This window comes from Microcebus murinus, chromosome 26 (genome assembly GCF_040939455.1).
Source record: "Microcebus murinus isolate Inina chromosome 26, M.murinus_Inina_mat1.0, whole genome shotgun sequence".
Classification (NCBI taxonomy): domain Eukaryota; kingdom Metazoa; phylum Chordata; class Mammalia; order Primates; family Cheirogaleidae; genus Microcebus; species Microcebus murinus.
This window is the reverse complement of record NC_134129.1, coordinates 16,063,152-16,090,281: the sequence shown is the minus strand read 5'-3', so window position 1 is coordinate 16,090,281 and position 27,130 is coordinate 16,063,152. Positions and strand designations below refer to the sequence as shown.

The 27,130-nt window shown below is 47.2% G+C and overlaps 1 protein-coding gene across 4 annotated transcripts in view; it reads right to left on the bottom strand.

Annotated features, from left to right (window-relative positions):
- LNX1 (ligand of numb-protein X 1) overlaps nucleotides 1–27,130 on the bottom strand; it is a 163,349-nt gene that overhangs the window by 58,594 nt on the left and 77,625 nt on the right. The window contains exon 1 of one of the 4 annotated variants that reach the window (XM_075997767.1): nucleotides 19,657–20,272. The exons of the other annotated variants lie outside the window; for them this stretch is intronic. Coding sequence (XP_075853882.1) covers nucleotides 19,657–19,748 — 92 coding nt within the window. The 5' untranslated portion in view covers nucleotides 19,749–20,272. Of the gene's footprint in view, nucleotides 1–19,656; nucleotides 20,273–27,130 lie in introns of those variants that run through there. 4 annotated transcript variants of the gene reach the window in all.

Sequence of the window (27,130 nt, the reverse complement as noted above, 5' to 3'; positions counted from 1 at the left end):
TTTTTTTGCTTTTTTTCCTTGAGACAGAGTCTCACTCTGTTGCCCGGGCTAGAGTGCCGTGGCATCAGCCTAGCTCACAGCAACCTCAAATCCTGGGCTCATGCGATCCTCCTGCCTCAGCCTCCCGAGTAGCTGGGACTATAGACACGTGCCACCATGCCCAGCTTTTTAAAATATATATATATTTTTAGTTTTCCAGCTAATTTCTTTCTATTCTTTTTTTTTTTTTTTTTTAATAGAGATGGGATATCGCTCTTGCTCAGGCTGGTCTCGAACTCCTGACCTTGAGCGATCCACCCGCCTCGGCTTCCCGGAGTGCTAGGATTACAGGCGTGAGCCACCACGCCCGGCCAATACATGTCTTAATAAGTATGTTTCAGGACCCTGTAAACATGCCTTACCAGGGTTTTATTCCTAATTCCTCCTAACAGGGTGGCACGATTTTCCTTATGCAGCCAGGAGGAAATAGGACGGTGACCAAGGCCATTTCTACACGAACGCAACACCCTCCATCTGTGAGCGCGCCTCCCAAAATCTCAAGTTCAAGTGGAACAACTGCTCCGTGGAAATCCCGTGGGAAACGTCCAACAGGATTTCCTCCCGTGCCTGAAGTCACCCGTCACCCAATGCAGAAGAAAAGACTCTCACTACACGCCTCCCCTCTGCAGGGGACTCTAACACAAAGACCAGTCGCCAAAGTGTCCCCCGGGGAACTCTTACAGAAATGTCAAGTGTCAAGTATCTGGAAACCTAGCTAGCAACAGGGCCTGGACCACCAGCAACTCCTGACCTAGAAAAGATTTCCTCTTCCTCCTCCACCTTTGTCCTAGAACACGGCGTGGTCGACAAAAACAGGCCACAAAAATGAGTTTGGCAGTCCTGATTTACCAGCTCCGGATTAGATCTCGGGGCCTCTGCATGCCCGGTCTGGTGCTTCCAAGTCCCACGTCACTACCCGATAGAGTTTTTCAAATACCCATGTGACACAGCTTCCTTGAATGAATGCTCCAAATGCCTCTCAAGAGACTTTGATTACACTGAGGAAGCACAAGATGTTCATAACAAATCGCTCCTTTGTTTTGCTGGAACTAGTTGCATTCTCTTCCTCCTCTTAAGTCTACACCTAAATGATGCGTTGATTTGGTGAAACAATGCCACCACAGGTCTCTGTTCCGTCCCCAGTTCCATAGGTGGCGGTGCATGGCCTCAGGTCCCCAGGCAGCAAAAGGAAGAGTGAGTACAGGAAGAGCTACCAGGAATGGCATTCAGAGTCACCTGGTGCCCAGGGCCCTGCAGGTGCTCGGGTTCCCAGAGGGGAAGGGCACAGAGGCCTGGAATGCCAAGGCCAGGCCCTCACCCCTGCCAGATTCACGAATCGGCACTATGAGCCAAGAAGAGAAGACAGGTGACAAAAAGGAAATTCATTGCTCAGAACGTGCTCACTTTGAGGATGCACAGAACAGAAAGATAGAGTTTTCCATCTTGAACTCGTGGATAACAGAATACACGGGATGCTATCTGGCCAGAGCTTAGACAGCCTTTTTAATTAAAAAAAATTTTTTTTGCAAATATGAAACAAAGTTTGATAAAGGGCAAGATAGGTTTACAGAGCAAGACACATTCGCCACAGATGATGAACGAGTCCCCCGTCATGAGAGTGGGTCTGGACAGCCTTCTTTAAAAAGAGTAAGAGAAAGAAATCAAAGAAGGACAAAAACCATGAAAAGATGCTAGACATAGGTTTTAAGAGAGCAACTGATTCAGCAAGGATTTTTTCCTAAGATGATTTCTAAAAAAATTGTTTTTATCATGATGAATATAGGTCACCCATCTCAGCAGCAGGCCACACGGCTAAAGCCACAGACACTGGGTTATGGCGATGGTCACATTGGGCATTCTTCATTAGTAAAGGTAAGTTGAGGCATTTTTATAAAACAAATGCTGGAAATTGAAGATTCTGTCTTATTCACTAAGAAGTGAGAAGAGAATGAAATAATCCCATGAATGCCTCATAACAGCATCCTTATTTGTGTTCTTTTTTCTTTTCTTTTTTTTTTCCTTACTTTAGCACGTGAAGCTAAATTTATTTGTGTTCTTGACTGGCTAAAGCATCCAGGTAGGCAAGTGCACCCCTATAGGGAAATTAAGAGAATGTAACCTGACGCTGTATTTTCTAAAAACTCTGAACAGTGAACTGATCGGGCTTATAATTTTTGAAGTGGGAGGAACATGGGATTTCTTGTAATACAAGCTTGGTCTAGTTACATGCTATAGACATGAAAGTGATTCAGTGTTGAACACAAATAACTTGCATTACCAATGTCTATCTGGTTGCAAAGCCATGAAAGCCTAATTCTCGTGGCCATTTGAATCCCGATAGGGTCTCAAAGTCTGTGTCTGGATACTATAAAAGTTTTAACTGTTTGAAATAAGTCAGTAGTAGCTAAAAATGGAGAGGCTGTGTACCTACTCAATATATAAATTCATTAGAGGCCGGGTGCGGTGGCTCATGCCTGTAATCCTGGCACTCTGGGAGGCCAAGGTGGGTGGATCATTTGAGCTCAGGAATTTAAAACCAGCCTGAGCAAGAGCAAGACCCCGTCTCCACTAAAAACAAATTAATCGGCCAACTAAAAATATATAGAAAAAATTAGCCGGGCATGGTGGCGCATGCCTGTAGACCCAGCTAATTGGGAGGCTGAGGCAGGAGGATCGCTTGAGCCCAGGAGTTGGAGGTTGCTGTGAGCTAGGCTGATGCCACGGCACTCTAACCCGGGCAACAGAGTGAGACTGTCTCAAAAAAAAAAAAAAAAAAAAAAAAAGTTCTATTTTTATATATATATGTATATGTATGTATTTATGTTAGAACTTAAGAATTTTAAACCTAATTTGTCTGAAACTGTCTGCTTATAATCTGGTTATGATAGACCTAAGTATACTGATATGTTAAAGAATATATGAAAATTAACTAGAGATATTTTTATTTTCTTTTTCTTTGTCAATAAAGGTGTCTTAGGAGCTCTTGGGACTCAGTATTTTCCAAAAAATGTATTTTTGGTTGACTCTTCCATTGCTTTGTTTTTCTCCTTCATTTAACAGAATTTTAGTATAAATAAACAATCTATTTACTTTGGTAAGTTATACTGCTAGGAAATAATTGACCAGTATAAAAATGTTGTTGGTATTAATTTCCTCTACGATGGATATAACCAGTTAGTAGCTGCATTCAAAATATTTAGATGCAGTTACATTGAGTTTGTTCTCTTGACCTTTGTTTTCTATTCATCTCATCTGTTCTTTTCCCTTTTTTTTGCTTTTTTCTGACCTTTTTGGATTAATGAAATTGTTTTTAACTTACCACAATCTGTCATCACACAAATAACTATGTAGCATAAGAACCTTATAATATACATTTCTCCCTTCCCTGCCTTTGTGCTATGGTTGTCAATATTTTACTTCTAGTGTGTTATAAACCCCACAATAAATTATCATCAAAAAAAAAAAAAGAGTGGTAAACACCACTCTTGAAGTCCTACGTGTACACGAGCCTTGGGTCCACCCTTAATTGACTGAATCTTACGTCTGAGGGTCAAGTTCTAGTTTTCCCTAGGTCTAGCCTTGCTCTTGGGTGGAGAAGGGAGGGAAGCTATAGTGTTTGTATCAAATAGGTGGATAGATGCAGGTTCTTTGGAAACTACAGTGTCAGTTTTATCTGTACCCTTTTCCACTGGACTGGCCACAAAACCACTGTGTTGAGTGGGACCATCTTCTTCCAGCCTAAGGGCCAGGGTGAGCAGCCACAGAAAGTCACCTCTAGCGTCAGGATCTTCTGCTGCCTGGAACAGCCTTCCTTGTGAAGTTCTGCTCATCCAGGGCTCCAACTCCCAGGGGCAATGCAGGGAGGAGGCTGGCACGAGACTGGGACTCCTGCTTCTTTTCCGGGAAACTAGGGCTCATCTCTGCATGACCACTCGGTCATACTTCACATATAGTTGAGCTGAGTAAGTTCTAGATTTTGGAAGCGTCAGAGTCAAGCCACTTGTCTGATGGCTTACGCCTGGCATGTGTTTGGTTAAGAGCTCTTCCTCATGCAGCCTGAGTCTCGCTTGAGTCATCTGACTCACAGGCTGAGACTGAAGGAGCCGTCACACTCACAGGTGTTCAGATCACAGGGGACACACGGCATAACAACTCAAGATGCAGCAGCCATTAGCGTCTAGGCTCACTGTCTTCTCAGCCTGGAGAGACTGAACATGAACACTTGGAATGAGAGCCCTTTCCGGGGAGAAGAAAAGTTAACAGAAGACCTTCAATAAGGACCAGGCGTGGTGGCTCACGCCTGTCATCCTAGCACCCTGGGAGACCAAGGCAGGTGGATCGCTCAAAGTCAAGAGTTCGAGACCAGACTGAGCAAGAAAGAGTGAGACCCCATGTCTGCTAAAAATAGAAAGATATTAATTGGCCAACTAAAAATATATAGAAAAAAATGGTGGCGCATGCCTGTAGTCCCAGCTACTTGGGAGGCTGAGGCAGGAGGATCGCTTGAGCCCAGGAGTCGGAGGTTGCTGTGAGCTAGGCTGACGCCACGGCACTCCAGCTTAGACAGCAGAGCGAGATTCTGTCTCAAAAAAAAAAAAAAAAAAAAAAAAAAGACAAAAAAAACCCAAAAAAACAAAAAGACCGTCAATAGGGACATCACATTCTGCAACTTCTGGAAGCAATCAGATGGCGTGAGCCAAACAGCGGACGGACACTCTTGCAAGGACAGCCTCATGTGGCCGAGTCCATGGGATCCGACGGGTTGGAGGGGACCCAGACCCAGAGGACGAAATCAGCCTGGGGTCCCACCGAAGTGGAGACCAAGTTCCAAGGGTTGAATACGTTTTTAAAGGTTTTTGGCTCTGTGGTTTTTCACTTTAGATTTCCCAACTAAAATCACATCGGCCGTGTCATGGCCGTGTGACAAAGCGACTCACGGCGTCCACAGCCATCACGGGACCCCTCGGGCACCCGAAGGGGCACAAAGGCTCCTGCCAGGAGGAGCTGCAGGGGGCTCAAGGCTCGGGGCAGGGTCCAGACTAGAGAAGTGCCCGCCTGTCCCCTGCCCGGAAGGTCCCCAGCGCTGTTTCCTACCCTCTGGTCTCCCCTAACGACGCAGGTCTCAAAAGCAGGGGAGTTACTTTGTCATTTCTCCATAAGAACAGTAGAGTAGACAGAACAGATATTTATCTGAGTTACGTCTAGACTGGTAAAATGCTCAGATATGCCCTAGTTTCTCCTTTGCAAATGACTTGTTTAAGTGCAAGGCTTCAGGACTTCAAAAAGATCACAGCACTTTGAAATTTCTCCCCCCAGCAACATGAGCAGGGGACTCATAAGGATATTCTTTCATTTGTGCAAAAACAATTCAGCTCTAACTTGTTTGGTTTAACCCCTGGCTCCGATCTTTTTTTTTTTTTTTTTTGAGACAGAGTCTCAACTCTGCTGCCCGGGCTAGAGTGCCATGGTGTCAGCCTAGCACACAGCAACCTCAAACTCCTGGGCTCAAGTGATCCTCCTGCCTCAGCCTCCCGAGTAGCTGGGACTACAGCCATGTGCTACCATGCCCGGCTAATTTTTTTCTGTATATCTTTAGTTGGCCAATTAATTTGTTTCTATTTTTAGTAGAGACAGGGTCTTGCTCTTGCTCAGGCTGGTCTCGAACTCCTGACCTTGAGTGATCCTCTCGCCTCGGCCTCCCAGAGTGCTAGGATTGCAGGCCCGATCTCTTAAATGTACACGTAAGTCTCTAAATACCAGTACTGCTGTTACCCAAAAACCCACTCTGTCAAAGGCATTGCCGGGTACATACACTTTGAGAGGACAGGGACAATAGCTTCTTCTAAGCTGCCGGGGAAAATCTGCCACCACCAGGCTGTCCCCTCTTTGTGACCAGTTGCAATTGGGATTTAATTTCTGCTGTCCTTGCACGACACATCCATGGCAAAAGATGACTTGGCCGTGTGGTCATTAGAACTGGAAATTTAATATTTTCAGTTGCTCTAGTTTTTTGCTCAGGCTAACTTAATACCAAATCTAATGCCCTCTGAATAAATAAAATGGCATCACTACATCCTTCTTGCTAACAACTCCAAATGACAATGAGGCTTTGCTTGCTCCAAATCCACCCCAAAGCCAAGGGCTGTGCTAACTCGTAAAACAGCTTGTTAAAAATAAGGGTTTATGGCATCCTAAACAGAGCTTTCTATTGGAGGAATCATTGGCACAGAGCGGTTACAGATTTAAGTGTCCTCGCTTATTGGGGTCAAACATTTGTCTTTAGTAAAAAGAAAAAAAAAAAAGGCATTGGATGAGACACTAAGAATACATGGCAGGCATGCACTCCAATTTCAGGATTCTCTAGTGGGTGGGTGGGGATACGAACCCAGTTAGGATACCATTAGCAACTGAATAAATGTCAGCAAAACGCTCTGTAAAATCATGTTGACTTGGCAGAATCATGTTAAGAAAGAGGTTAGGTTGAAAAAAGTATTTCTCCAAGGAAAAGTGTGAATAACTAGTGCCAAACTATTCACATAGTAGAATGTTCTTCGCTTTTGGAAGACAAGACACTTGGTAGGGTTTAACCCTTTGCACTCGCTTGCTTTTTTTCTCATCATCCACACTCGACATCCGAGTGCAAAGGGTTAAGAAGCTGAGCTGATCAGCAAATTCCATTGCTGTTTCTTCCGAAAGAAATTTATAGTTCCCCGATTCTTTTATTCTAGTTTCTAACTACTTATGTCCAATGGAAAAATGTAGGTACCTATTCCGACTGTGTGAAGAGTCACTGAACAGTTTTTTTTTTTAAACATTGTAATTTTTATTATCTATTGCCATGTAACAAATTATTCCACACTTATTTATTTTTAATTTTATTATACTGGGGATTGAACCCAGGACCTCATACATCTAAAGCATGTGCCCCACCACTGAACTATATCCCTACTACTGAGCAGTTCTGAATACTTAAGAATAAGTGGCCAAGACAATGGACTGGATCAATTAAGCTCAGCAGAGAAAAATATACATGAGTTGAAACAGAAAGACTTAACACTTAGCAATCACTTTAAAATCCATAAACTCACCCAGAGTCATAAAAAAAAAAAAAAATAGGCCAAGAAGCTTGAAAGAACACAGATCTGCAAGTAAAAGCAGCAAATACTAAAATGAAAATGTTAAAGCCTGGCAATGCTAAACTCCGTATAATGAGTATAAATAAGTGAAATTTGGAGAATTACAAGCTTACAGATAAGTTTGGACAAAAAACAGGTAGATGACTATTTGGCAAGCACGAACATGCATAAATCCAGAAGACACACAGCTCCGGGGAATAAAAGAATTTGCCTAATATTGCTTACTGAGCAACAGCGCAGTAAAAATGAATAATCATTTCTGAAAAATTACCCTGCGCTCAGGGGGATGTCAGAAGATTGGAAAGAGCCCAAGCACATGCGATCGTGATCTGGAAAGAAAACAAAAAGGAAAGGGTATAGTGCAAATGAGTGCATGATATATGCAACTGTTGGTTTAAAAAAAATTGCGGGAGAAGTATTAGGGAAGCAAAATTGAGGATTCAGAAAAATCAAGGATGACTAGAACAATCTGCATTCAAACTACCACGGACAAGTTTATGAGATTATCCTGAAGCCCTTAATACTGTCCCTGTTGTCGTTAAGCGTGTAATGGGATGGGGGTCAGAGGAAGGATTGAGCTGAGCATGCAGTGCATCCTGGGAAATATTTAATTTTCACCATGTAGTCCAAAGATTCCAAGGGGGCTGAACGTGGTTAGAAGTCATAAACAAAAGCAGTATTAAGCCCAGTCGTGGGAAGGTGTTTTCAGGAGTGTCTTAACAATCCGCCATCACATTCATCTGCATGGACACCCTGGACTGATGACCTAGGACAAGTGTCACAAAATTTATGGATGACACTCAGGTGGGGAACGCCACAGAAGACAGGAGCCAGGAGGAGGCGAAAAAATAAGTTAGGTTAGACACAGACATCTGCAATTAGAGAATCCACCGAAAACAGCACAAACAGATTGGAAAAGTTTAGAAGGCAACACAACTTGGGGGTGAGAAAATGAGACACGAATTTACACTGAGCCAGAAGAGGGGGTTGGGTTAGAGAAGCCATCGGCATCTGCGGGTCCACTTGAATCTATATTCAGAGCATGTGACCCAGAGTGATGTTTAACCAGGTAAGAACCCCCCTGCCCCCCATCCTCCTTCTGGAATAATCCAGCCCAGGGCAAAAGCAAGCAGAAGTAGCAGGAGTTAACAATTCATGAACTCCTGTGCGTGGCTCCATTGCTCCCACTGAAGTCCATGCTAAACCAGCGTTTGTTCACACTTCACAGGTGTGGACTTCAGAATCCGATTGTCCCCAAAGTCCCAATTTACAGGCTCATCCTGACATTGGCTGTCCTCATGGTTCCCTCCCCCACTTCCTCTGGTCTCTGGTCAATGCCACTTTCTCTGGCAAGCCACTCTTCTCACCCTGCTTTGTCACATTAACACTGTTTCCATCTGCTGTGCTAAAGTTAGCTGGTTTATCGCCTTCTCACTGGAATATAAATTCACTGCAGAAATCTCCAGAGCCCAGAACATGCCTGGCATCTTATAGACATTTGGTAAGTATCTGTTATTAAATTATAGTCTTCCCAGGAATGGGTGCTTTCTGTTTACTACCTAAGTATAAACGCCGAATTCACCTACCAGGAAGTTGCCTAGTTTGGAAAAAAAAAAAAAAAAAAAAAAAGTCACTTACAAATCAAAACACTGAACAAAGAAGAACTTCCGAGAAGTGGGAAGGAGACTTTTTTCCAGAATATTAATTTTCTTCCACTGGACAAGGCAAATCTGTTTCTGTAAAGCATTATTTTTATTAATAGAAACTCCCTGCCTTTGCTAAATGGTAAACAAATGCGAAGTCAAGAACTGGAAGGGAAAATCGAATGGCCGGACAGCTTTGGAGTCCAAATGCCTTCATCCACTGCCGTCAACCACACCAAGGAAGAGGAGAAGGAGGCTTACATCCGTCCAAAGAAATCAACTGCAAAGTGAAAACTCAATTACTCTGATGCTTTCTTTAAATGACACGAAGCAATTGATTAGGGGATTAAAAAAAAAAAAAAAACTCAGATTGACCACATTTCTGGTTATTTTGTAATGGAAGAAAATGCCCGAGTTAGAGAGAACACTTTCTTATTCTCCGGAATCTCCCCTGTCCTATTTTTCAGCCTGAGACCCCATTCCTGTCTAGGGGCCATTGGTCCTTTAAATTCTCTAAAGCAGATTATAAGTGTTTGGGGGCTTTTTAATGGGAATCAGCACCTGTCAGGTGTTTGGTACCGTGCTCCCTCCAAAATAAGACAGGGTCTTGTATTTACTTTTCCTCAAGAAGACACCCTAGGGCTTATTTTCAGGGCATGTGTTATTATTTTTTTTAAGGACGGTACAACCATCTCCATTGATTCAAATAGAGTGAAGTCATCTTCTGGAACATCATCCTCACTCTCCAAACCCCGAATCCCATCCTGAATGTCTTGCGACTCTATTTCCTTTAGAACCACTGGCCCCGATCTCTCCTGTGGAGCACTAGAGCTCTCATGGGGCAGATGAGAAGGGCTGCTCGTGTTCTTTCCCGCTCCGCGACGACACACATGGGTTGTGCAGATGCGCTGCGCAGCCACGCCTGTCACTAGGGCTGATTTTCATAGCCACACCCACCACTAGGGCTTATTTTCATAACCACGCCCACCACTAGGGCTGATTTTCATAGCCACGCCCACCACTAGGGCTGATTTTCAGGGTAGGGCTTCCACTGCGCACGTGCTTAGACATCCTGGTAGGGCTTATTTTATGGGTAGGACTTATTTTCAGGGAAACACGGTAATTCTTTCGTGACATTAAAGAGATTATAGTTTCCCGACGAGCTGTTGTCCCAGGCAGAGTCCAAGGAGACCAAAAGATGGGGTACTTCAGGGAGGACCCTGGTCATGAGACACCCACACTGTGGTCCAGCACCACATGCACGGGTGTCGTTTCGAGAGCGAAAAAGCATGCAGGGAGCAAAGAACCACGGGCTGCAGAGTAGCAAAGCTGGAGCCACGAATATAACTGACATCGAGCCACGGTGCCCGTGTGCCCGGCCCCGTGCGGGGGTGCTGCAAGTGGTCTCATGTATTAGTCCTCACTAATAGCGCCCCCACGCGGCTGACACGATGGAGGCCATAACCCAGAGCAGTGAAGGCAACTGCCACGACACACACCCAGCAGAGCCAGGGGTTCCGTCCAGCTCTGGAGTCCACACTCGTGATCGCAATTAACTCGACCTGCACATCCCTGGCGACACCTCAGGCCTGGGAAGGGCATCACGGGGCAGAAGGACTTTATGAATGTACTTTTGATGGCACCCAGATGTTTCTTCTCTAAAAGCTGCACCAGCATCTAAGAGGGACGGGCTATTCCACATGCATCTGCAAGAGGGTCCCTTTGATCCTTTAGATCCATTGTCAATTAGCTCATGAAGCCAGCGTGTTTTCGGCTGACCACTTTTAAAGACCGACTTTGGGACCTCTTGTAGACGTCCCTCTTGTGCTTACTTCAAGTGGAAAATAATGGTACGAGCTAGAAAGCTCCAGCTTCAGCATAATGTTAACTGGCGGCCAGAGAAGTTATGCAAATACTCTACCCAAGAAAGTTTGACCTACAAAGCAATTGCTTTTCTGGTTCAGAATCCATCTCAGTTCCCCAAGCTGAACCTAGTGAGTTACAGAGGCCTGGGACCACCTGAATACACCCCGGCAGACCCATCTCCATGGCAACAGGGGGACATGCAGGGTTGGGGGTAATCCCAGAGCTGGAATCGGGATGCCCATGTTCCATCCAGGCTGGCTGGCGCACCTACTAGGGGAGTTTCCTTAACCTCGAGATCTTAGTATTTCTCATCAATACGCTACAAGATCCATACAAGAGTATGTATTTCTCATCACTATAGCTAACGTTTATAGTGCACTTAGAATGTTCTAGAAGTCTAAGTGCTTTATGTATATTTTTTATTTTATTTTTTTATTTTAACATATTATAGGGGTGCAAGTGTTAAGGTTACTTATATTGCCCATGCCCCCTCCCCCCTCAAGGTATGTATATTTTTTATTTATTTTTTTGAGACAGTCTCACTCTGTTGCCCAGGCTAGAGTGCCGTGGCATCAGCCTAGCTCACAGCAATCTCAAACTCCTGGGCTCAAGCAGTCCTCCTGCCTCAGCCTCTCAAGTAGCTGAGACTACAGGCATGCGCCACCATGCCCGGCTAATTTTTTCTATATATTTTTAGGTGGCCAATTAATTTCTATTTTTAATAGAGACGGGGTCTCACTCTTGCTCAGGCTGGTCTCGAACTCCTGACCTTGAGCGATCCTGCTGCCTCGGCCTCCCAGAGAGCTAGGAATACAGGCGTGAGCCACCGTGCCCGGCCTGTATATTATGTTTAACTCTAACCCCCATGAGGTAGGTACTATCAAGTGTTCCAATTTAACGATGAGAAATTGAAGCTTAGCTGAGGTTAAGGAATTGATCTATCCAAGGCTACACAACTAGTCAGTGACCAGCCGGGATCTAAATTCAGATCTGAATGACTTCAGAGGCTACATTCAATCAATGCAAGCTAAAGCTTGTCACTGTTACATGACTGAGCTCTGCCCTGCCTCCTGGCTGCCCTCATCTGTACATGACACCCTCAGAATTATAAAAACCCTTGGAGCGCCCTATTCCCATGTAATGCTTTCTTACTGTCAGACAGTCCCAGGTTACATCTGTACGAAATTGGTCAAAGTTGTTCCTTGATCCCACTCTGAGCACGCCCAGGTGATGAGATGCCGTCATTGGACATCCCAGTCCCAAATGGGTCACACGCATGGTCACTTGCCTCATTGTATCCCATCTACATCTATGCCATTGCTGTGCCTACAGCTGGTAGTCTAACATTAACTAGCTCCAGTTCATTGTTCCCTGAGGACACATTTCATGAACACATTGAATGCATTATCATGGATTCTCAAAAAAAAAAAAAAAAAAGTCACAACCTGTTCAAGGTCACCAAGCTTGCTCCTGGCAGGGCTGAGTCACTTGGGTAAATTTTAATGCTTCAGTTTCTTCACCTATAAAATGAGAGGTTGGGACTAGATTTTATTTATTTATTTATTTATTTTTTGAGATAGTGTCTCACTCTGTTGCCCAGGCTAGAGTACCGTGGAATCAGCCTAGGTCACAGCAACCTCAAACTCCTTGGCTTAAGCGATCCTCCTGCCTCAGCCTCCCATGTAACTGGGACTAGAGGCATGCGCCACCATGCCCGGCTAATTTTTTTTCTATATATTTTTAGTTGGCCAATTAATTTTTATTTTTAGTAGAGTGCTGGGATGACAGGCGTGAGCCACCGCACTTGGCCTGAAAGTTTACTTCAAGAGCTCCTTTGTATTAGTGGAGTGTGAAAATGAGAGGAGGAGGAGGAAGGGGGGGGAGGAGGAAGGAGACTTAAGAGACATAGCGATCAGTCGCAATCTGTAGGTTCTTAACTAGCTCATGATTCAGATAAACTGGATATCTGATATTAAGGAATGACGGTTACTTGTGTTTGGTGTGACATTAGTATTGGTCACATTTCAGAAATCTACCCTTTAGAGATAAACGCTGAAACGTTTTTCAGATGAAGTGCTATGACATCCGAGATTTGCTTCAAAATAATTCAAGGAGCTGAAACAAGACTGGCCATGAATTCGTAATTGCTAAAGACGGGTATGAGATACATGGAAATTCATTATTCTCTCTACTTTTGCATTCTTTGGAATTGTCCATTATAACATCATGAAGAAAATAAGTCAACCGAACACGAAGCAGATTTTTAAAGAAATCCCAACTTCACCTCTTATGCACCTGACAACCACGTGACCAGGCAGGCCGGCCCAATCTGCCAAGCATCAGAGTGGTAACTCGAAACTGCTGGGTTTTGCCAGGGTGACAGTCCTCCTAGGAGGACACTTTAGACCAGAAAATGAACAGTCTGGAACTGGAATTGCTGTACTCCTGGCAAGAGAGAACTTGCTAATTCTCAAGGAGGGGAAAAAAAAAATAATAATAAGACCATGAAACAGGATCACCATGCTCTCTAGACATCAAAGAATCATTACAAAGCAACATTTTGATGAGTTCAGTGTAAATGAATCAGAACATGAGGCTTCAATTTCCTTCAAAATGCACAAGTCTAAAAAGTCCAGGAACAATGCCCCGTTAACACATGTGCTAAGCCGAAATGCTCCGAAAGTCACTGGACCCAAATGGGCTTTTCCCCAGACCGGACCTCGTTCCTGCTAGAACCTCACTCCATTTTCTCTGTAAACTCTTCCCCCCTTCCTTCCAAGCCCTAATCCAAACTCCATTTCAGAGGCTCAAAATATACAGGAAAAAAAATCCAGACATCAGCGGCCCTTTTTCAATTCTGAAAAGACATTCTTGGAGGTTCAGTTTTGGAAAACCTTCCCTGGCAAATCCACAAAGCGCACCCTGTTGGTTTGAACTTGGGGAAGTGCTGGGAGTGGTTACCACGGTGAAAACGAAGCCAGGAGGGTGCAGATGCTGGGCTGTTCCATCGTGTTCCTCACACCTGCTTCTCCTCCCCTCATTCACCCAAGAAACAATCCGACTGCAAGAACCTCAGTCTTCCCTCCTGGGCCTCCATCAGCACAAAGCTTTTAAAAGAGATGCTTCCCCAAGTTCACGGCCCAACACCTGGCCAAGGTCAGCAGGGAGGAAGGTCAGCAACTACGGCCAGGGTTGCCACACAGCCTTGACCTAGACAAGGGGAAACTGAGAAGCCAGACCCGGCCCTAACGAGAGGGCAAACACAAATGCAAGCAACCACCTCACTTAAAAGCCTGCAACGCCCAGCTGGGGTTTTTTTTTTTTTTTTTTGTTTTGAGACAGAGTCTCGCTTTGTTGCCCAGGCTAGAGTGAGTGCCGTGGCATCAGCCTAGCTCACAGCAGCCTCCAACTCCTGGGCTCAAGCGATCCTCCTGCCTCAGCCTCCCTCCCAAGTATCTGGGACTACAGGCATGCACCACCATGCCCGGCTAATTTTTTCTCTCTCTCTATATTAGTTAGCCAATTAATTTCTTTCTATTTATACTAGAGACGGGGTCTCGCTCTTGCTCAGGCTGGTCTCGAACTCCTGACCTCGAGTGATCCGCCCGCCTCGGCCTCCCAGAGTGCTAGGGTTACAGGCTCAAGCCACCGCGCCCGGCCGCCCAGCTGGTTTGATTTAAGACCCTCTTTGGCCTGTGAGCCCAAAAGCTAACATTCTGTTGCAAGAAGTCGGTGCGGTTTGTCAGAGGTACGTTTTGCAGGCTGGTTGAGTTCCTATGGGAGGGGTGGGGGTTACATCCTGGGTCCTAAGGCCTTGGGGGGCATCTGCGGCTCACTCGGGGCTACCCCAGCTGGCAGGAAGGGCACACGGGGCCGCCCATAACTCCTGCTGCTCTGGGCGGTTTCTCAGGCAGACCTGATCCTCCCATCGCCCTAAATGATCCAAGCTACAAAATTGGAATCACTCGATCCAAGTTACAAAATTGGAATCACTCATGTGAGTCTCATGAGTACAAGGCTCCAGAGGGAATAAACCATCCCCCCCTTTAGAACTACTATCTCTACAGGGGTCGAAAAATAAGAGTGTAATTTTTCTCTCGAGATTCTGGCATGAACATCGGTCATAGTGGTTCTACTTACACACAAAAAATATTTATGACTCTAAGTTAGAAAGAGCTTGGCATTTCTCGACTTCCCAAAAGTCACACAGCTATGGCAGCTAGCACTAGTTTCCTGGACTTGTCACCTTCCAACAAGGCCTAACTGCCTTGTTGATAACTGTGTCCCTCAAACGAAAGAGAGTTACTCAACGTTGAAAAGTAAGGCCCCATGGCCAGGCGCGGTGGCTCATGCCTTGTAATCCCAGCACTCTGGGAGGCCGAGGCGGGAGGATCGCTCAAGGTCAGGAGTTCGAGACCAGCCTGAGCAAGACGCCGTCTCTACTATAAATAGAAATTAATTGGCCAACTAAAAATATGTAGAAAAAAATTTAAAAAATTTAAAAAAAGAAAGAAAAGTAAGGCCCCAACCGTGCACCCACTCAAAGCCCAGGCAGACTTCATACCATGAGCTGGTCACACCATCTGCCTCAATGTGACACAAAAGTGAAATGTTTTTTCCCCGAAGGATGATAGGAACTAGAGATTTTAAAGGTGGGGGGAAAGATTAAAAAAAAAAAAAAAAATGAAAGTTTTGTCGAGACAGAGGCTCACTTTTGTTGCCCAGGCTAGAGTGAGTGCCGTGGCGTCAGCCTAGCTCACAGCAACCTCAAACTCCTGGGCTCAAGCGATCCTCCTGCCTCAGCCTCCTGAGTAGCTGGGACTACAGGCATGCACCACCATGCCCGGCTCATTTTTTTGGTATATATTAGTTGGTCAACTAATTTCTTTCTATTTTTGGTAGAGACGGGGTCTCGCTCTTGCTCAGGCTGGTTTCGAACCCCTGACCTTGAGCTATCCCGCCCTCTTCGGCCTCCCAGAGTGCTAGGATGACAGGCGTGAGCCACGGCGCCCGGCCGAAACTTTCATTTTCTGTATGTAAATAACTCAAGAGTTTGGTGTGCACCGAGAACAAAATACATCACCAGTACCAGCCCTACCCCACATCAAACTCTTTTCTGAGATTTTCACTAAACTAAGTGTTTAAAGCGGGGGTCCTCAAACTTTTTAAGCAGGGGGCCAGGTCACTGTCCCCCAGACCGTTGGAGAGAGTGGTGCACATTCCACGCATGCGCACCGTGGGCCTGGGACCAGTCGGCTGCTAAGCAGGACAGGCAGCAACAGCAAAAACACCCTGCGGCCGGATAAATGTGCTCGGTGGGTGGCATGTGGCCCTCGGGCCGCAGTTTGAGGACGCCTGGTGTAAAGAAGCATTGCAAAAGCCACAGGCAATCTCAACGTTCAAGTTTGGCGCTGCGCCCCGAAACACCCGAGACAGGCCTGCTCGTGTCGCTACCAGCGAGACCAACACTCCCCGGCACCGAAGCCAAACCAGGTCTACACCGCAGCTCGCAACACTGAGGAACTGGCCAACGCTTGGCTCAGTCCAGCTGGGTTCTCCACCGAGCCACCGTGCAGACGCGGGCTTAGCGACCTTAGTCCATCTCAAGCTCTGCAAAGGACTCACCAGGTCGAGTGGAAAGACACCAAAGTCCCCCCAGGACGCCGGAGAGAGGAGTGACGACTCCGCACGGGGAGAGCCGGGCGAGCCGACACCTGGCTGGAGCGAAGCGCTCTTAACCTGCAGCGCCCACGAGAACCACCTGGGGAGCTTGTTGAGCATGAGCGTGGCCTGCGCCCTGCTCCCAGAGATGGTAACTTTAGGTTTGATTCGGAGCCCAACACTCGGCATTTCAAAAACCACAACCCAGCCCCCACTTCTCAGGCGGGCTGTCCTCAGAACCCATCCTGTTCTAAGGCCTTCCCCTGCACGCCTTGCCTCGCCATGTGTGTGGGGCGTGCCAAGCTGGCCCTGCTGTCCTATCGACCACTGTAAATTGCTTTGGTGACAACCACAGCCAGCCCCCACCCTTTGTGCCAGGGCTGTTCACTCTGCCTGAAAATACTTTCCCTTTTCCCACCCTACGATTTTTCCTGATCCTCTCTGTCCAGGTCAAGACCCAGCTGGACCCTCCAGATCTCTAGAAGCTTGCCCCGACCGATTTCACCCACGTGGACGATATCCACCTCCTCTCAGCTTCGTACCTGCTCTGCTTTTTTTTTTTTTTTTTTGAGACAGAGTCTCGCTTTGTTGCCCAGGCTAGAGTGAGTGCCGTGGCGTCAGCCTCGCTCACAGCAACCTCCAACTCCTGGGCTCAAGCGATCCTCCTGCCTCAGCCTCCCAAGTAGCTGGGACTACAGGCATGCGCCACCATGCCCGGCTCATTTTTTCTATATATATTAGTTGGCCAATTAATTTCTTTCTATTTACAGTAGAGATGGGGTCTCGCTCTTGCTCAGGCTGGTTTCGAACTCCTGACCTCAAGCAATCCGCCCGCCTCGGCCTCCCAGAGTGCTAGGATTACAGGCGTGAGCCACCGCGCCCGGCTATACCTGCTCTGCTTTTAAAAATACATATCCCTTTCTGCCTGGAGTCATCGCTTGCATTTCTTAACGTGTATAAATTTCACCTTCTCGAGTAGATCATCAACTGCTAAGGGTGGGCACCATGCCTAATTTCTTACTGCCTGTATTTTTTAGGGACTACCACAGCACCTGAAATGTGTCATTAATTCACTGATTAGCTAATGGTCACCAGTAGCGTCGGGTAACAGCTGCACAGAATTCGCCCCATAGAGCATCCTCCCAACAATCAGACGGCCGCTAAGAAAGTGACATGAAATAAACATGGGAACGACCTTCCGGTAATTCCCGGGCATCCTATTTTCTAGATTGGTCCACCTTTTGGAAAGAACGGCCTGTTTGTGTCTGCTCAGCTATTCAACAGAAAGTTGCCTTTAACTCATGTACGTGTAGAAAAGAAACTTGTGCAGCGGTTTATGAAGAGCCTTCCTTCGATTAGGCTATAAATCTCAAAGTAACCAGATGGGAAGACAACAGCAACTGTAGTGGGGTGAACGGGAGTCCCCCCACAAAGATGTGTTCACCCAGAACCTGGGACTGTGGCTTTATTTGGAAAAGGGTCTTTGTTGATGCAGTTAGGGTAAGGATCTCAAGACAGGATCATCCTGGAAATCCAGTGACAAGGGTCCTCATAAGAAGAGGACACCAACAGAATTGGAGTTGACTCTGAGAAGTCCCCGTGCAGATGAATGGGGCAGAGGTGGAGTTATGCAGCCCCAAACCAAGGAGCACCTGGGGCCACCAGGAACTAGCAGGACGCCAGGAAGGACACCTCCCCCTGGCAGGCCACCTTGCTGACCCCTCGGTCTCAAGCTTCTGGACTCCAGATCTGTGAGAATAAATCTGTGCTCTTTCAGGACACTCAGTTTGTGGAAATGTTGTACAGAAGCCCTAGGGAACTAGTAGAACAACTAACAATCGTAGCAGATGGGCAGGGAGGAATACGACCGTAGTACCAGATTTCAGAGATTCCCAACTTCTGCATCCATCGAGAGAGAGGAAGGAAGCCTTTTCGTAATCTCCGCATGGCATGTTTATCTAGAAAAGCCTCCACAATATCATTACTGGCCCAGAGACGCTGCCAATTCAGGTTTAAGCCAGACACTTTCTCTTTGAGCCTTCTTACCTAAGGCAGGCCGGGGTTACATTCCAATAAGGCAGAGCCAGAGAGTCCTGAAATGTAGAGTCCCAAAACAAGTGATCTGGCTCAAGAACCTCGCTCTATTTACCAAGGAGCATCTCTTGTGCTAGACGAACTGGTCACTCTAGCAGCTCATTACAAAAGAGGCCCTGGCTACCCCCCTACGATCGTGGGTGGCATCACTATGTACATATATAAAATATATATAACCAACCAACCTTTTCTAAGCTGGGCTCTATGAACTCTAATAGCATCCTTGTTTGCATTTGCCCACTGACTCTCGTTTGCACATAAGCCAACTCTTGCTTATTTTTACCTGTCCGGTTAAGGAAAAGAAACACAATTTTTGCAAATGCCCCAAACACAGAGGCACACAGAGTTTTTATACGATGGCTAGAAGCCGCTCACATCAGTCTGCGATCCACCCTCAAAGCTCGCTAACCAAAGGAGCCAGAAAAATACCACTGCAAACGTTGGGGCCATGAGTTATTTCCTCTCAAAAAAATGGGCACGGGTCATGTAGGAAAATATCTTCATTTTCCAGGCATGCACAGTGACATATTTACAGGTGAAATGTCACGATGGCTATAATTGACTCCAGACCATTTCAGAAAAAAAAAAATATATATATAATAGATGAAGCAAATATGGCAAAGTGTGAATCATCAAATCACAGCTATGGGAATATTGGCGCTCATGGGCTTCTTTCTGCTTCCCATCGGTTTTAATATTAGCAATAATGAAAATGGACATGCATTTTTCATGCATAGGGTTGTTTTTCCTCTTTGCTGACATTCTATCCCTGTTTTCAGGTTCGGACATGGATTGCCTCAACGAGGAGCGGGGTCTGCTTGCTATTAGAAATACCGAGCTGAGGCTGCGGATCTGTGCATGCGAGCTCTGTTCCTAACCGCCCTTCGGTTCTATTTATGGAAGGAAGAGAAGACACATCTATTGAGAAAAAGCAGAGTACCAAAAAAAAAAAAAAAAAAAAGCAGCGTTGGCACAGCAGCAGGGAAAATGCCTTGCTGGGAAGCGCGACATCCTGGAAGATGGTGTGTTTTTGTCAAGTCACGGACAGCCCATCTCTCTGCTCCCAGCTGCTGGCGGGGAGGTTCGCCCAAGTGCTGCCAGAGTAGGTGGGATTTATTCTTCCAAACGGATACAGCCGGGAAACCGACTCGGGTCCCAGCCCCGACAGACCCAGACAGGGACACAGGCACACATGCAGGGACAGACTGGGGACTCACAGTTCTGAGTACAGGAAGTACAGGTTGCCCACATTGTCAATGTAGTTGGCAGGGCTGAGCCAGGGCAAGATCAGCAACAGCAGCGCCTTCATTTTCCACGCGGGGAACTGCCTTCCTCCTGGCCACCTCCTCTCTGCCGGCCGCAGGGGGTGGCCAGGCCAGCCAAGCCCCTCTAAACGAACCTGGCCTCTGTCCCCACAATCAGATCCCAAGCAAGCCGAGTCTTTAGACTAAGCCATGCTGCCGAATCGCGGGCCTGTAAGAGGATTATGCTCCGTGACTCGGGGACGAGGGGATGCAGGGACGCAGGGACGCAGCACCGTGGCTGGGGAGAGGGCTCAGGCTGCGAGCAGGGAGGCTGATGCCCGGGAAGGGGACCGGCCCCTCCCTCCCGCGGGATGCGGACTGGTTCTTGGGAAGCAGCTGGTGCATTTACATCACTGGCCTGGGAGCAGCCGGGCTGGGAGCTGAGCGTGTCGGGAGAGGGCATGAGCGTGGCACGCTCAGAGCCCACGGGGTGCAGCAGCGAACGAGCACAGGCTGCCCTCCCCGTGGCTCTCGGGAGTGACACACGCTGCGAGACATCGGCATCTCAGGAGCAGCCTGGAGAGCCGAGCTCAAAGTGAGCCTGCAGCTATTGCCACACGGGCACGGTTTAGATACGAGCCAACTCCCCGCCGCTGAGCGTCGTGTGCATATTTAGAACGCGCATTTAAAACGTTTCATGTGTCACTGTCCTGAACACGCTGACATATGCTACTTTGCAGATTTTGAAAATTGGCTCCATACAAGAATAGGTTAGGGCCAGGCGCAGGGGCTCACGCCTGTAATCCTAGCACTCTGGGAGGCCGAGGCGGGGGGGGGGGGGGGGGGGGGGGGGGGGGGGGGGGGGGGGAGATCGCTCAAGGGCAGGAGTTCAAAACCAGCCTGAGCAAGAGCGAGACCCCCGTCTCTACTAAAAACTAGAAAGAAATTAATTGGCCAACTAGAAATGTATAGAAAAAATGAGCCGGGTGTGGTGGCGCATGCCTGTAGTCCCAGCTACTCGAGAGGCTGAGGCAGGAGGATTGCTTGAGCCCAGGAGTTTGAGGTTGCTGTGAGCTAGGCTGACGCCACAGCACTCTAGCCTGGGCGACAGAGTGAGATTCTGTCTCAAAAAAAAAAAAAAAAATAGGTTATGTTGTTCTCTTTCAAAATGACAGTGTCCCAATAGACATAAAGTTCTGTGTAAACAACGTACCGGTTCTTGTTCTAAGGAAAGGTGTCACCCCATTCCTCCTCCTCCCCCGAGTGACTGAATTAGGCTCTGACGCCAGATGTATGACCCCGGGCCTTTCATTTAAGCCCCGAGCCTCAGTCTTCTCATCTTTGAAATGGAGCAATAGCGTCTTACCTGCCTGGTCGGCAAAGACTGGGCTGCATCATCTCTTCCCCCCTTCAAGATCTGTGATTCTAGACTGTCGCCCCACTTCTTCGTCTTAACACTGGGACCTGCTTGCATGCCCAGCCTCTGGAATGCCACAGAAGCCCCCAGCCCTCCCCTCCTTCTGCCCCGTATTCAAGATTAAAGTCCATTTCGCCAAGTCAAGGCCTAAATCTTACTAGAAATGGCTCAAGGGGATAATTACATGAATCACATTAATGACAACCAAGCAATGATAGCAAGTACACTTGATAGGAAGACCAGAGAAAAGTCTACGGCAGGGGTCCCCAAACTTTTTAAACAGGGGGCCAGGTCACTGTCCCTCAGGCCGTTGGAGAGTGCGGGCACATTCCACACATGCGCACTGTGGGCCCAGGACCAGTCGGCTGCTAAGCAGGACAGGCAGCGGCGGCAAAAACACATGGAGGGCTGGATAAATGTCCTTGGCGGGCCATATGTGGCCCTCGGGCCGTAGTTTGAGGAAACCTGGTCTACGGGATCAGACCAATTGCGATGAACTGCATAGTAATTAGGAATTTGGCCTCAGACATCTGCATTTACCTGAGGCAAGGCTAAAAGAATTTAAAGACAGTAGACCCTTAGAATGTGCAGATTGAACTAGTTTAGAACAGCGTAGAGCACAGACAAGCCACTTGGCTAAAGCATGGCATGCAATACAATTCATAATTTTGTTGCAGCCCAAATTTGGATTCCATTCCCTGCAAGGTGGCATGCAACAGTGAGTCTGAGCGGGTGAGGAGCAGCAGGGAGGAAGTTGGCTTTGTAATTTAGGTGCTAGAGTCAGAGAAGCTTGAGGTTTGAGTCCTAGCTCTGCCACACGCTGGCTGTGTGACACTCGCGTGTTTGCTTAACCTCTCTGAATCTCCGTGTCCTCCACCATAAAAGAGAGACAATAATAATAATAGTGCTTAACTCAGAGTGTTGTCATGAAGGTGGAATGAGGGACTGTCTATAAAGAACAAAGGGCTCAGTGAGTGTTAGCTATTGTTATTAATAACGATTAATAATAGGGAATGAGCTTTGCTGGCAGCTTTGCACCAATCTCCAAGAGGCTTTGCTGTTCTTTTCTTATCCCTTCTTTCCTGCTATACTATTAAGGCAATTGTGTGTTAATTGTCTTTTCCTGAATATGGAAAGTTTACGAAGGTCTGGGACCGTGCGCTTCTTGGATATTCAGGACCTACTGTACAGATCACAGCCGCTCAGTAGCATGATGTGTGATAAAGGCTGTGGGCTTCATGTTGCTATTGGATTATATTCCTGACGATCTCGAACATGCCAGATTGCTTCTGACTCCGGACATGTCTTCTACGAAACAAAGAAGGGTGCCTGCCCATCTTCCTTTTTTTGCATCTTAAGGGGTTAAAATTAACAACATGTGAAAACAAAGGCATTGTGTTCTGTTGTTGCTTTATGTCGCTATTGCTGCCACTGCTAATCGCCCAGGCGGGTTTTATTCATGGTGATAATGTACTTAGCCTCTTTTGCAGATGTGTGGTCATGTGACACAATACTGCAATGAGGTATAAGCAGAAATTACTGGATGAGGCATCCCAGAAAGCTCTTTGAAGGAGGGAGTCCCAGTTGGTGCACTTTGTTTTCCCCTCCCTGCCTGGTTCTTTCTACCTGGAACTTGGATGTGATGCTGCAGTGAGCAGCCATCTTGAGCCCATGAGGTGACAAATGTGAGGATGAAAGCTAAGTCAAAAAGCAAATCGAGTCTTAACTCCTGGTGGCATCATGACAACATCATACTAGGTCTGGGCTTCCTATCCACAGACTTTGTGTCACATGAAAAAAAAATAAATAAATAAAACTTTGTTAAACCAAGACAACTTGAATTCTCTATCACCTGCCACTCAATGTAATCCTAACTAAATAATCCCTCGGGGATAAAATCCCACCCTCAGCTGGAATGGATTGCTTCTTAGCTTCCTTTCCAGTAAACAACCCTATCCCTAATCCTTGCCCCATGCTTTGCTGGGCTCTCCCATTTATTCTTAAATGTCATCTTAGACGTCTCCCATCCCCTCCTGTTTTCTTGTTTGTTTTCTCTTCACTAAACGGGTTTAGATAGGGGCCAGGAAAATGCTGCGTTCAGGGTTAGAAAGTCACAATAAGGACAATAAGGACGTATGTCAAAGCACAATGAAATGACCAACAAGACCAGGGACACACCTATGTTTTTATGAGTCACACTCCCTTGTAATTTTTCTCCCTGCAAGAAGAATCTTCCCCATACTGCAGACAGCTGGCTGGCTGAGTCCGTGTTATACTGAAGAGCCCCCTAGAGAGAAGTAAAGGTCAACGGAGGTTCTAGGGTAGCTCTTTGGAGAAGAAACCGCCAGAATATTGGATGCCCAGTTCATCAGGAAAATAGTCCCAGAGAGCTTGAGCCAGGTGTGTCCTGGGTCAATTACATCACATTTTCATTCAGGGCTCTTTTCAAAACAGCGAACAATGATCTCTTTATTCAGGCTAATAAATACTTAAGGAGGGTCATCTTTATTATGTCCCATTTTTAGGAAATAAGAGAGAAACAGAAAGGCAAAGTGATTTGTTCTATGAAACAATTCAACATGTGTGTGTTTTCAACTTCTTTACTTTCATTTATTTATTTAGAGACAGAGTCTCACTCTGTTGCCCGGGCTAGAGTGCCATGGTGTCAGCCTAGCTCACAGCAACCTCCAACTCCTGGGCTCAAGCAATCCTCCTGCCTCAGCCTCCCCAGTAGCTGGGACTACAGGCATGAGCCACCACGCCCAGCTAATTTTTTTCTATATATTTTTAGTTGTTCGGCTAATTTCTTTCTATTTTTAGCAGAGACAGGGGTCTCGCTCTTGCTCAGGCTGGTCTCGAACTCCTGAGCTCAAACGATCCTCCCACCTCGGCCTCCCGGAGTGCTGGGATTACAGGCGTGAGCTAGCGCACCCGGCCAAACTTCTTTCCTTTCAAAAGGCCATTTCCCCAGAGGCAGAAATCGTGGCTTGTACAGATTTTTCTTGCATTCAAGGCCTGGACTGTTATGGGTCTTTGATGAGTATTGTATATGCAGATGATATTATGAAATGAAGATGTCGTCTTGAGCCTAAGGTAAGTCTCACAATGGATCAAGGAAGTAAAAGCTCTGCTTCCACACCCCTCTCATGGATGGTCTGGGCCAAGAGGGGTGACCACATACCGGCCATGTCCTTTGGTTAAGAAGGCTGCCACGTGACTCAACAAGCCCATCACTGTCCTGGGAATTCTTTGCAGAAGACCCATGTGATGGGAGCCTGCAAGCATCTAAGAGGGCAGACGTCAAAAGAATTAGCCAGAAGATCCCAAATGCTAGCTCACATGCTCAGGCTCACTCCCTTACAAGAACTCTCTAGCATAAAATCAGAAACAGTTGTCCACGTAATCAATGATCCTCTGGCCTTGGGGCCACATGTGGCCTTCTGGATCCTTGAGTGCAGCCTTTGACGGAATCCAAATTTTACACAACAAATCCTTCAAATAAAGGGCTTTGTTCTGTGAAATCTGGATTTGGTCAAGGGACCACATTTGGGCATCTGGAGGGCCACATGTGGCCGTGAGGTTGCAGGTCCCCCCCCCCCTGAAATGTTATACTTAAGCATTTATCTCTAACTCAGGTTCTTAAGTAGCTGCATGACTCTGTTTACAAATGATACGAATTCTGGAGAAAACAGGCAGCACTTGTTTAAAGATATCATGTTGCCTATACCCTGACTTAAGTCTACCGTTGGACAAAGGGTTCAAAATTTCAGTTAGACAGGAGGAATAAGTTCCAGAGATTATTATATAACATGGTGGCTAGGGTTAATAACCTTTTGCGTACTTGAAAGTTTAAGAGAGTAGATTTTAAATGTTTCTATCACAAAAAAAGTTAAGTATGTGTGACCAGGCGCCGTGGCTCACGCCTGTCATCCTAGCACTCTGGGAGGCCAAGGCGGGAGGATCGCTCAAGGTCAGGAGCTCGAAACCAGCCTGAGCAAGAGCAAGACCCCGTCTCTACTAGAAATAGAAACAAATTAATTGGCCAACTAAAAATATATGGAAAAAGTTAGTCGGGCATGGTGGCGCATGCCTGTAGTCCCAGCTACTCGGGAGGCTGAGGCAGGAGGGTCGCTTGAGCCCAGGAGTTTTGAGGTTGCTGTGAGCTAGGCTGACACCATGGCACTCTAGCCCGGGCAACAGAGTGAGACTGTCTCAAAAAAAAAAAAAATAAAAAATATACATAAAGTACTTAGACTTCTAGAACGTTCTAAGTGTACTATAAACGTTAGCTATAGTCCCCCCAAAAAATGAATAAAAATAAGCATGTGAAGTAATACACATTGATTAGCTCGATGTAGCCATTTTGCAATGTATTTCTAAACATATTTCTAACCATCACGTTGTACGCCAGTGGTCCCCAACCTTTCTGTCACTAGGGACTGGTTTCATGGAAGACGATTTTTCCACAGACCGGGGTAGGAGATGGTTTCCGGATGATTCAAGTGCATTCCATTTATGGTGCAGTGAAACCTCTCTGCTAATGACAATCTGTGTTTGCAGCTGCTCCCCGGCGCTAGTATCACCACCTCAGCTCCACCTCCGATCATCGGGCATGAGATTCTCATAAGGAGCCGCAACCTACACCCCTGGCACGTGCAGTTGACAGCAGGGTTTGGGCTCCTGCGAGAACGTCATGCCAGCGCTGAACCGACAGGGGGCGGGGCTCAGGCGGTGATGCGAGGGATGGGAGCGGCCGTAAATACAGACGAAGCCGCACTCAGTGGCCACCACTCACCCCCCGCTGTGTGGCCCAGTTCCTAACAGGCCAGGGACCAGTACTCGTCCCCAGCTCGGGGCTTGGGGACCCCAGCTTGTACGCCCTAAATACATGCAATTTTTATTTGCCAGTTAAAAAACGAAAAATGTTAAACGCTATCTATTTTGTTCACAGTGCACTTACTGAATAAGGTGACACTAAAGATAAAGCAAACAAGTGCAAACTTTATCAACAAAAGCCGTCTCCCAGCACACGTGTGTGCAAGACTCCCACCCAAGCGGCCCCCAGCCTGACTCAGGCCTGGAACAGAAAAGGGAAACCCTTGCTCCCGGCAACCTCAGTTTACCCAGTTGGAGGTCCGCAAGAGGCATTAGTGATTCAGTCTTCTTGACACCCCGTCTCACAGGAGGAGGAGGGGGTCTCCTGGCCCCCAGAGGCCCACGAGGAATCCAGAGTCGTTTCTGGAATAGCTTCCAATTCTTAATCCCTGCCGATGTCAGGCGCAGGGGCGGGGAGGGAGAGAGTGTACATCAGGCATTTGATGACTAATGCACACGGCCTATTTTTGGAAACGTCGGTTTCACCCTACTTAGGGAGCGGAAGTGTGGCCCATGCCCCACACCCCCCACCCCCCGAGACCAGGCAGCCTCTACTGGGGCCATGAAGAGGCCACAGCTCAAAGGGGCAGCTCACTTTCTATCCCTTTGGTGCGTTCCTTGCTCGCTGTCATTTTCCAAATGTGCCTGTCGTTACCAGCTGAGTGTCCCTCGGGCCTTCTGCTCGGGCCTCCTTGAAGTGTGCGGGTCACTCGGGCTGCGTGGACGGCGGGTCAATGAACGACACTGTCCTCTCTCTCCTGAAGACTCCACAGGGCTCCTGCAGCCGCCTCCAGGCCTTCCCCCCGCCCAGCCTCCATTCTGCTCTTCCTCTCCGATCCCTGTGCCGCCTTGTCCTTAGGTTTAGGGACGCTCTCAGCCCCAAATCAGTCCCCCTCCCTGCCCAGAGAAGGGGCTCTATTCTTCCCTTCTCTCCCCCTCTTACCCGTGGAGGGAAAAATAATGAATAACAGACCCCTCCTACAAAGAGTCCACCTCCCAATCCTCAGGACCTGTGAACCTGCCACTCACATGGCAAAAGGGACATTGCAAGTGTGATTAAATTAAGGATCCTGGGGTGAGCAGGCCCCCTTGGTTCTCCAGCTGGGCTCGGGCCAACCACGTGGGTCCTTGTGAGAGGGGGAGCAGGCAGCTCAG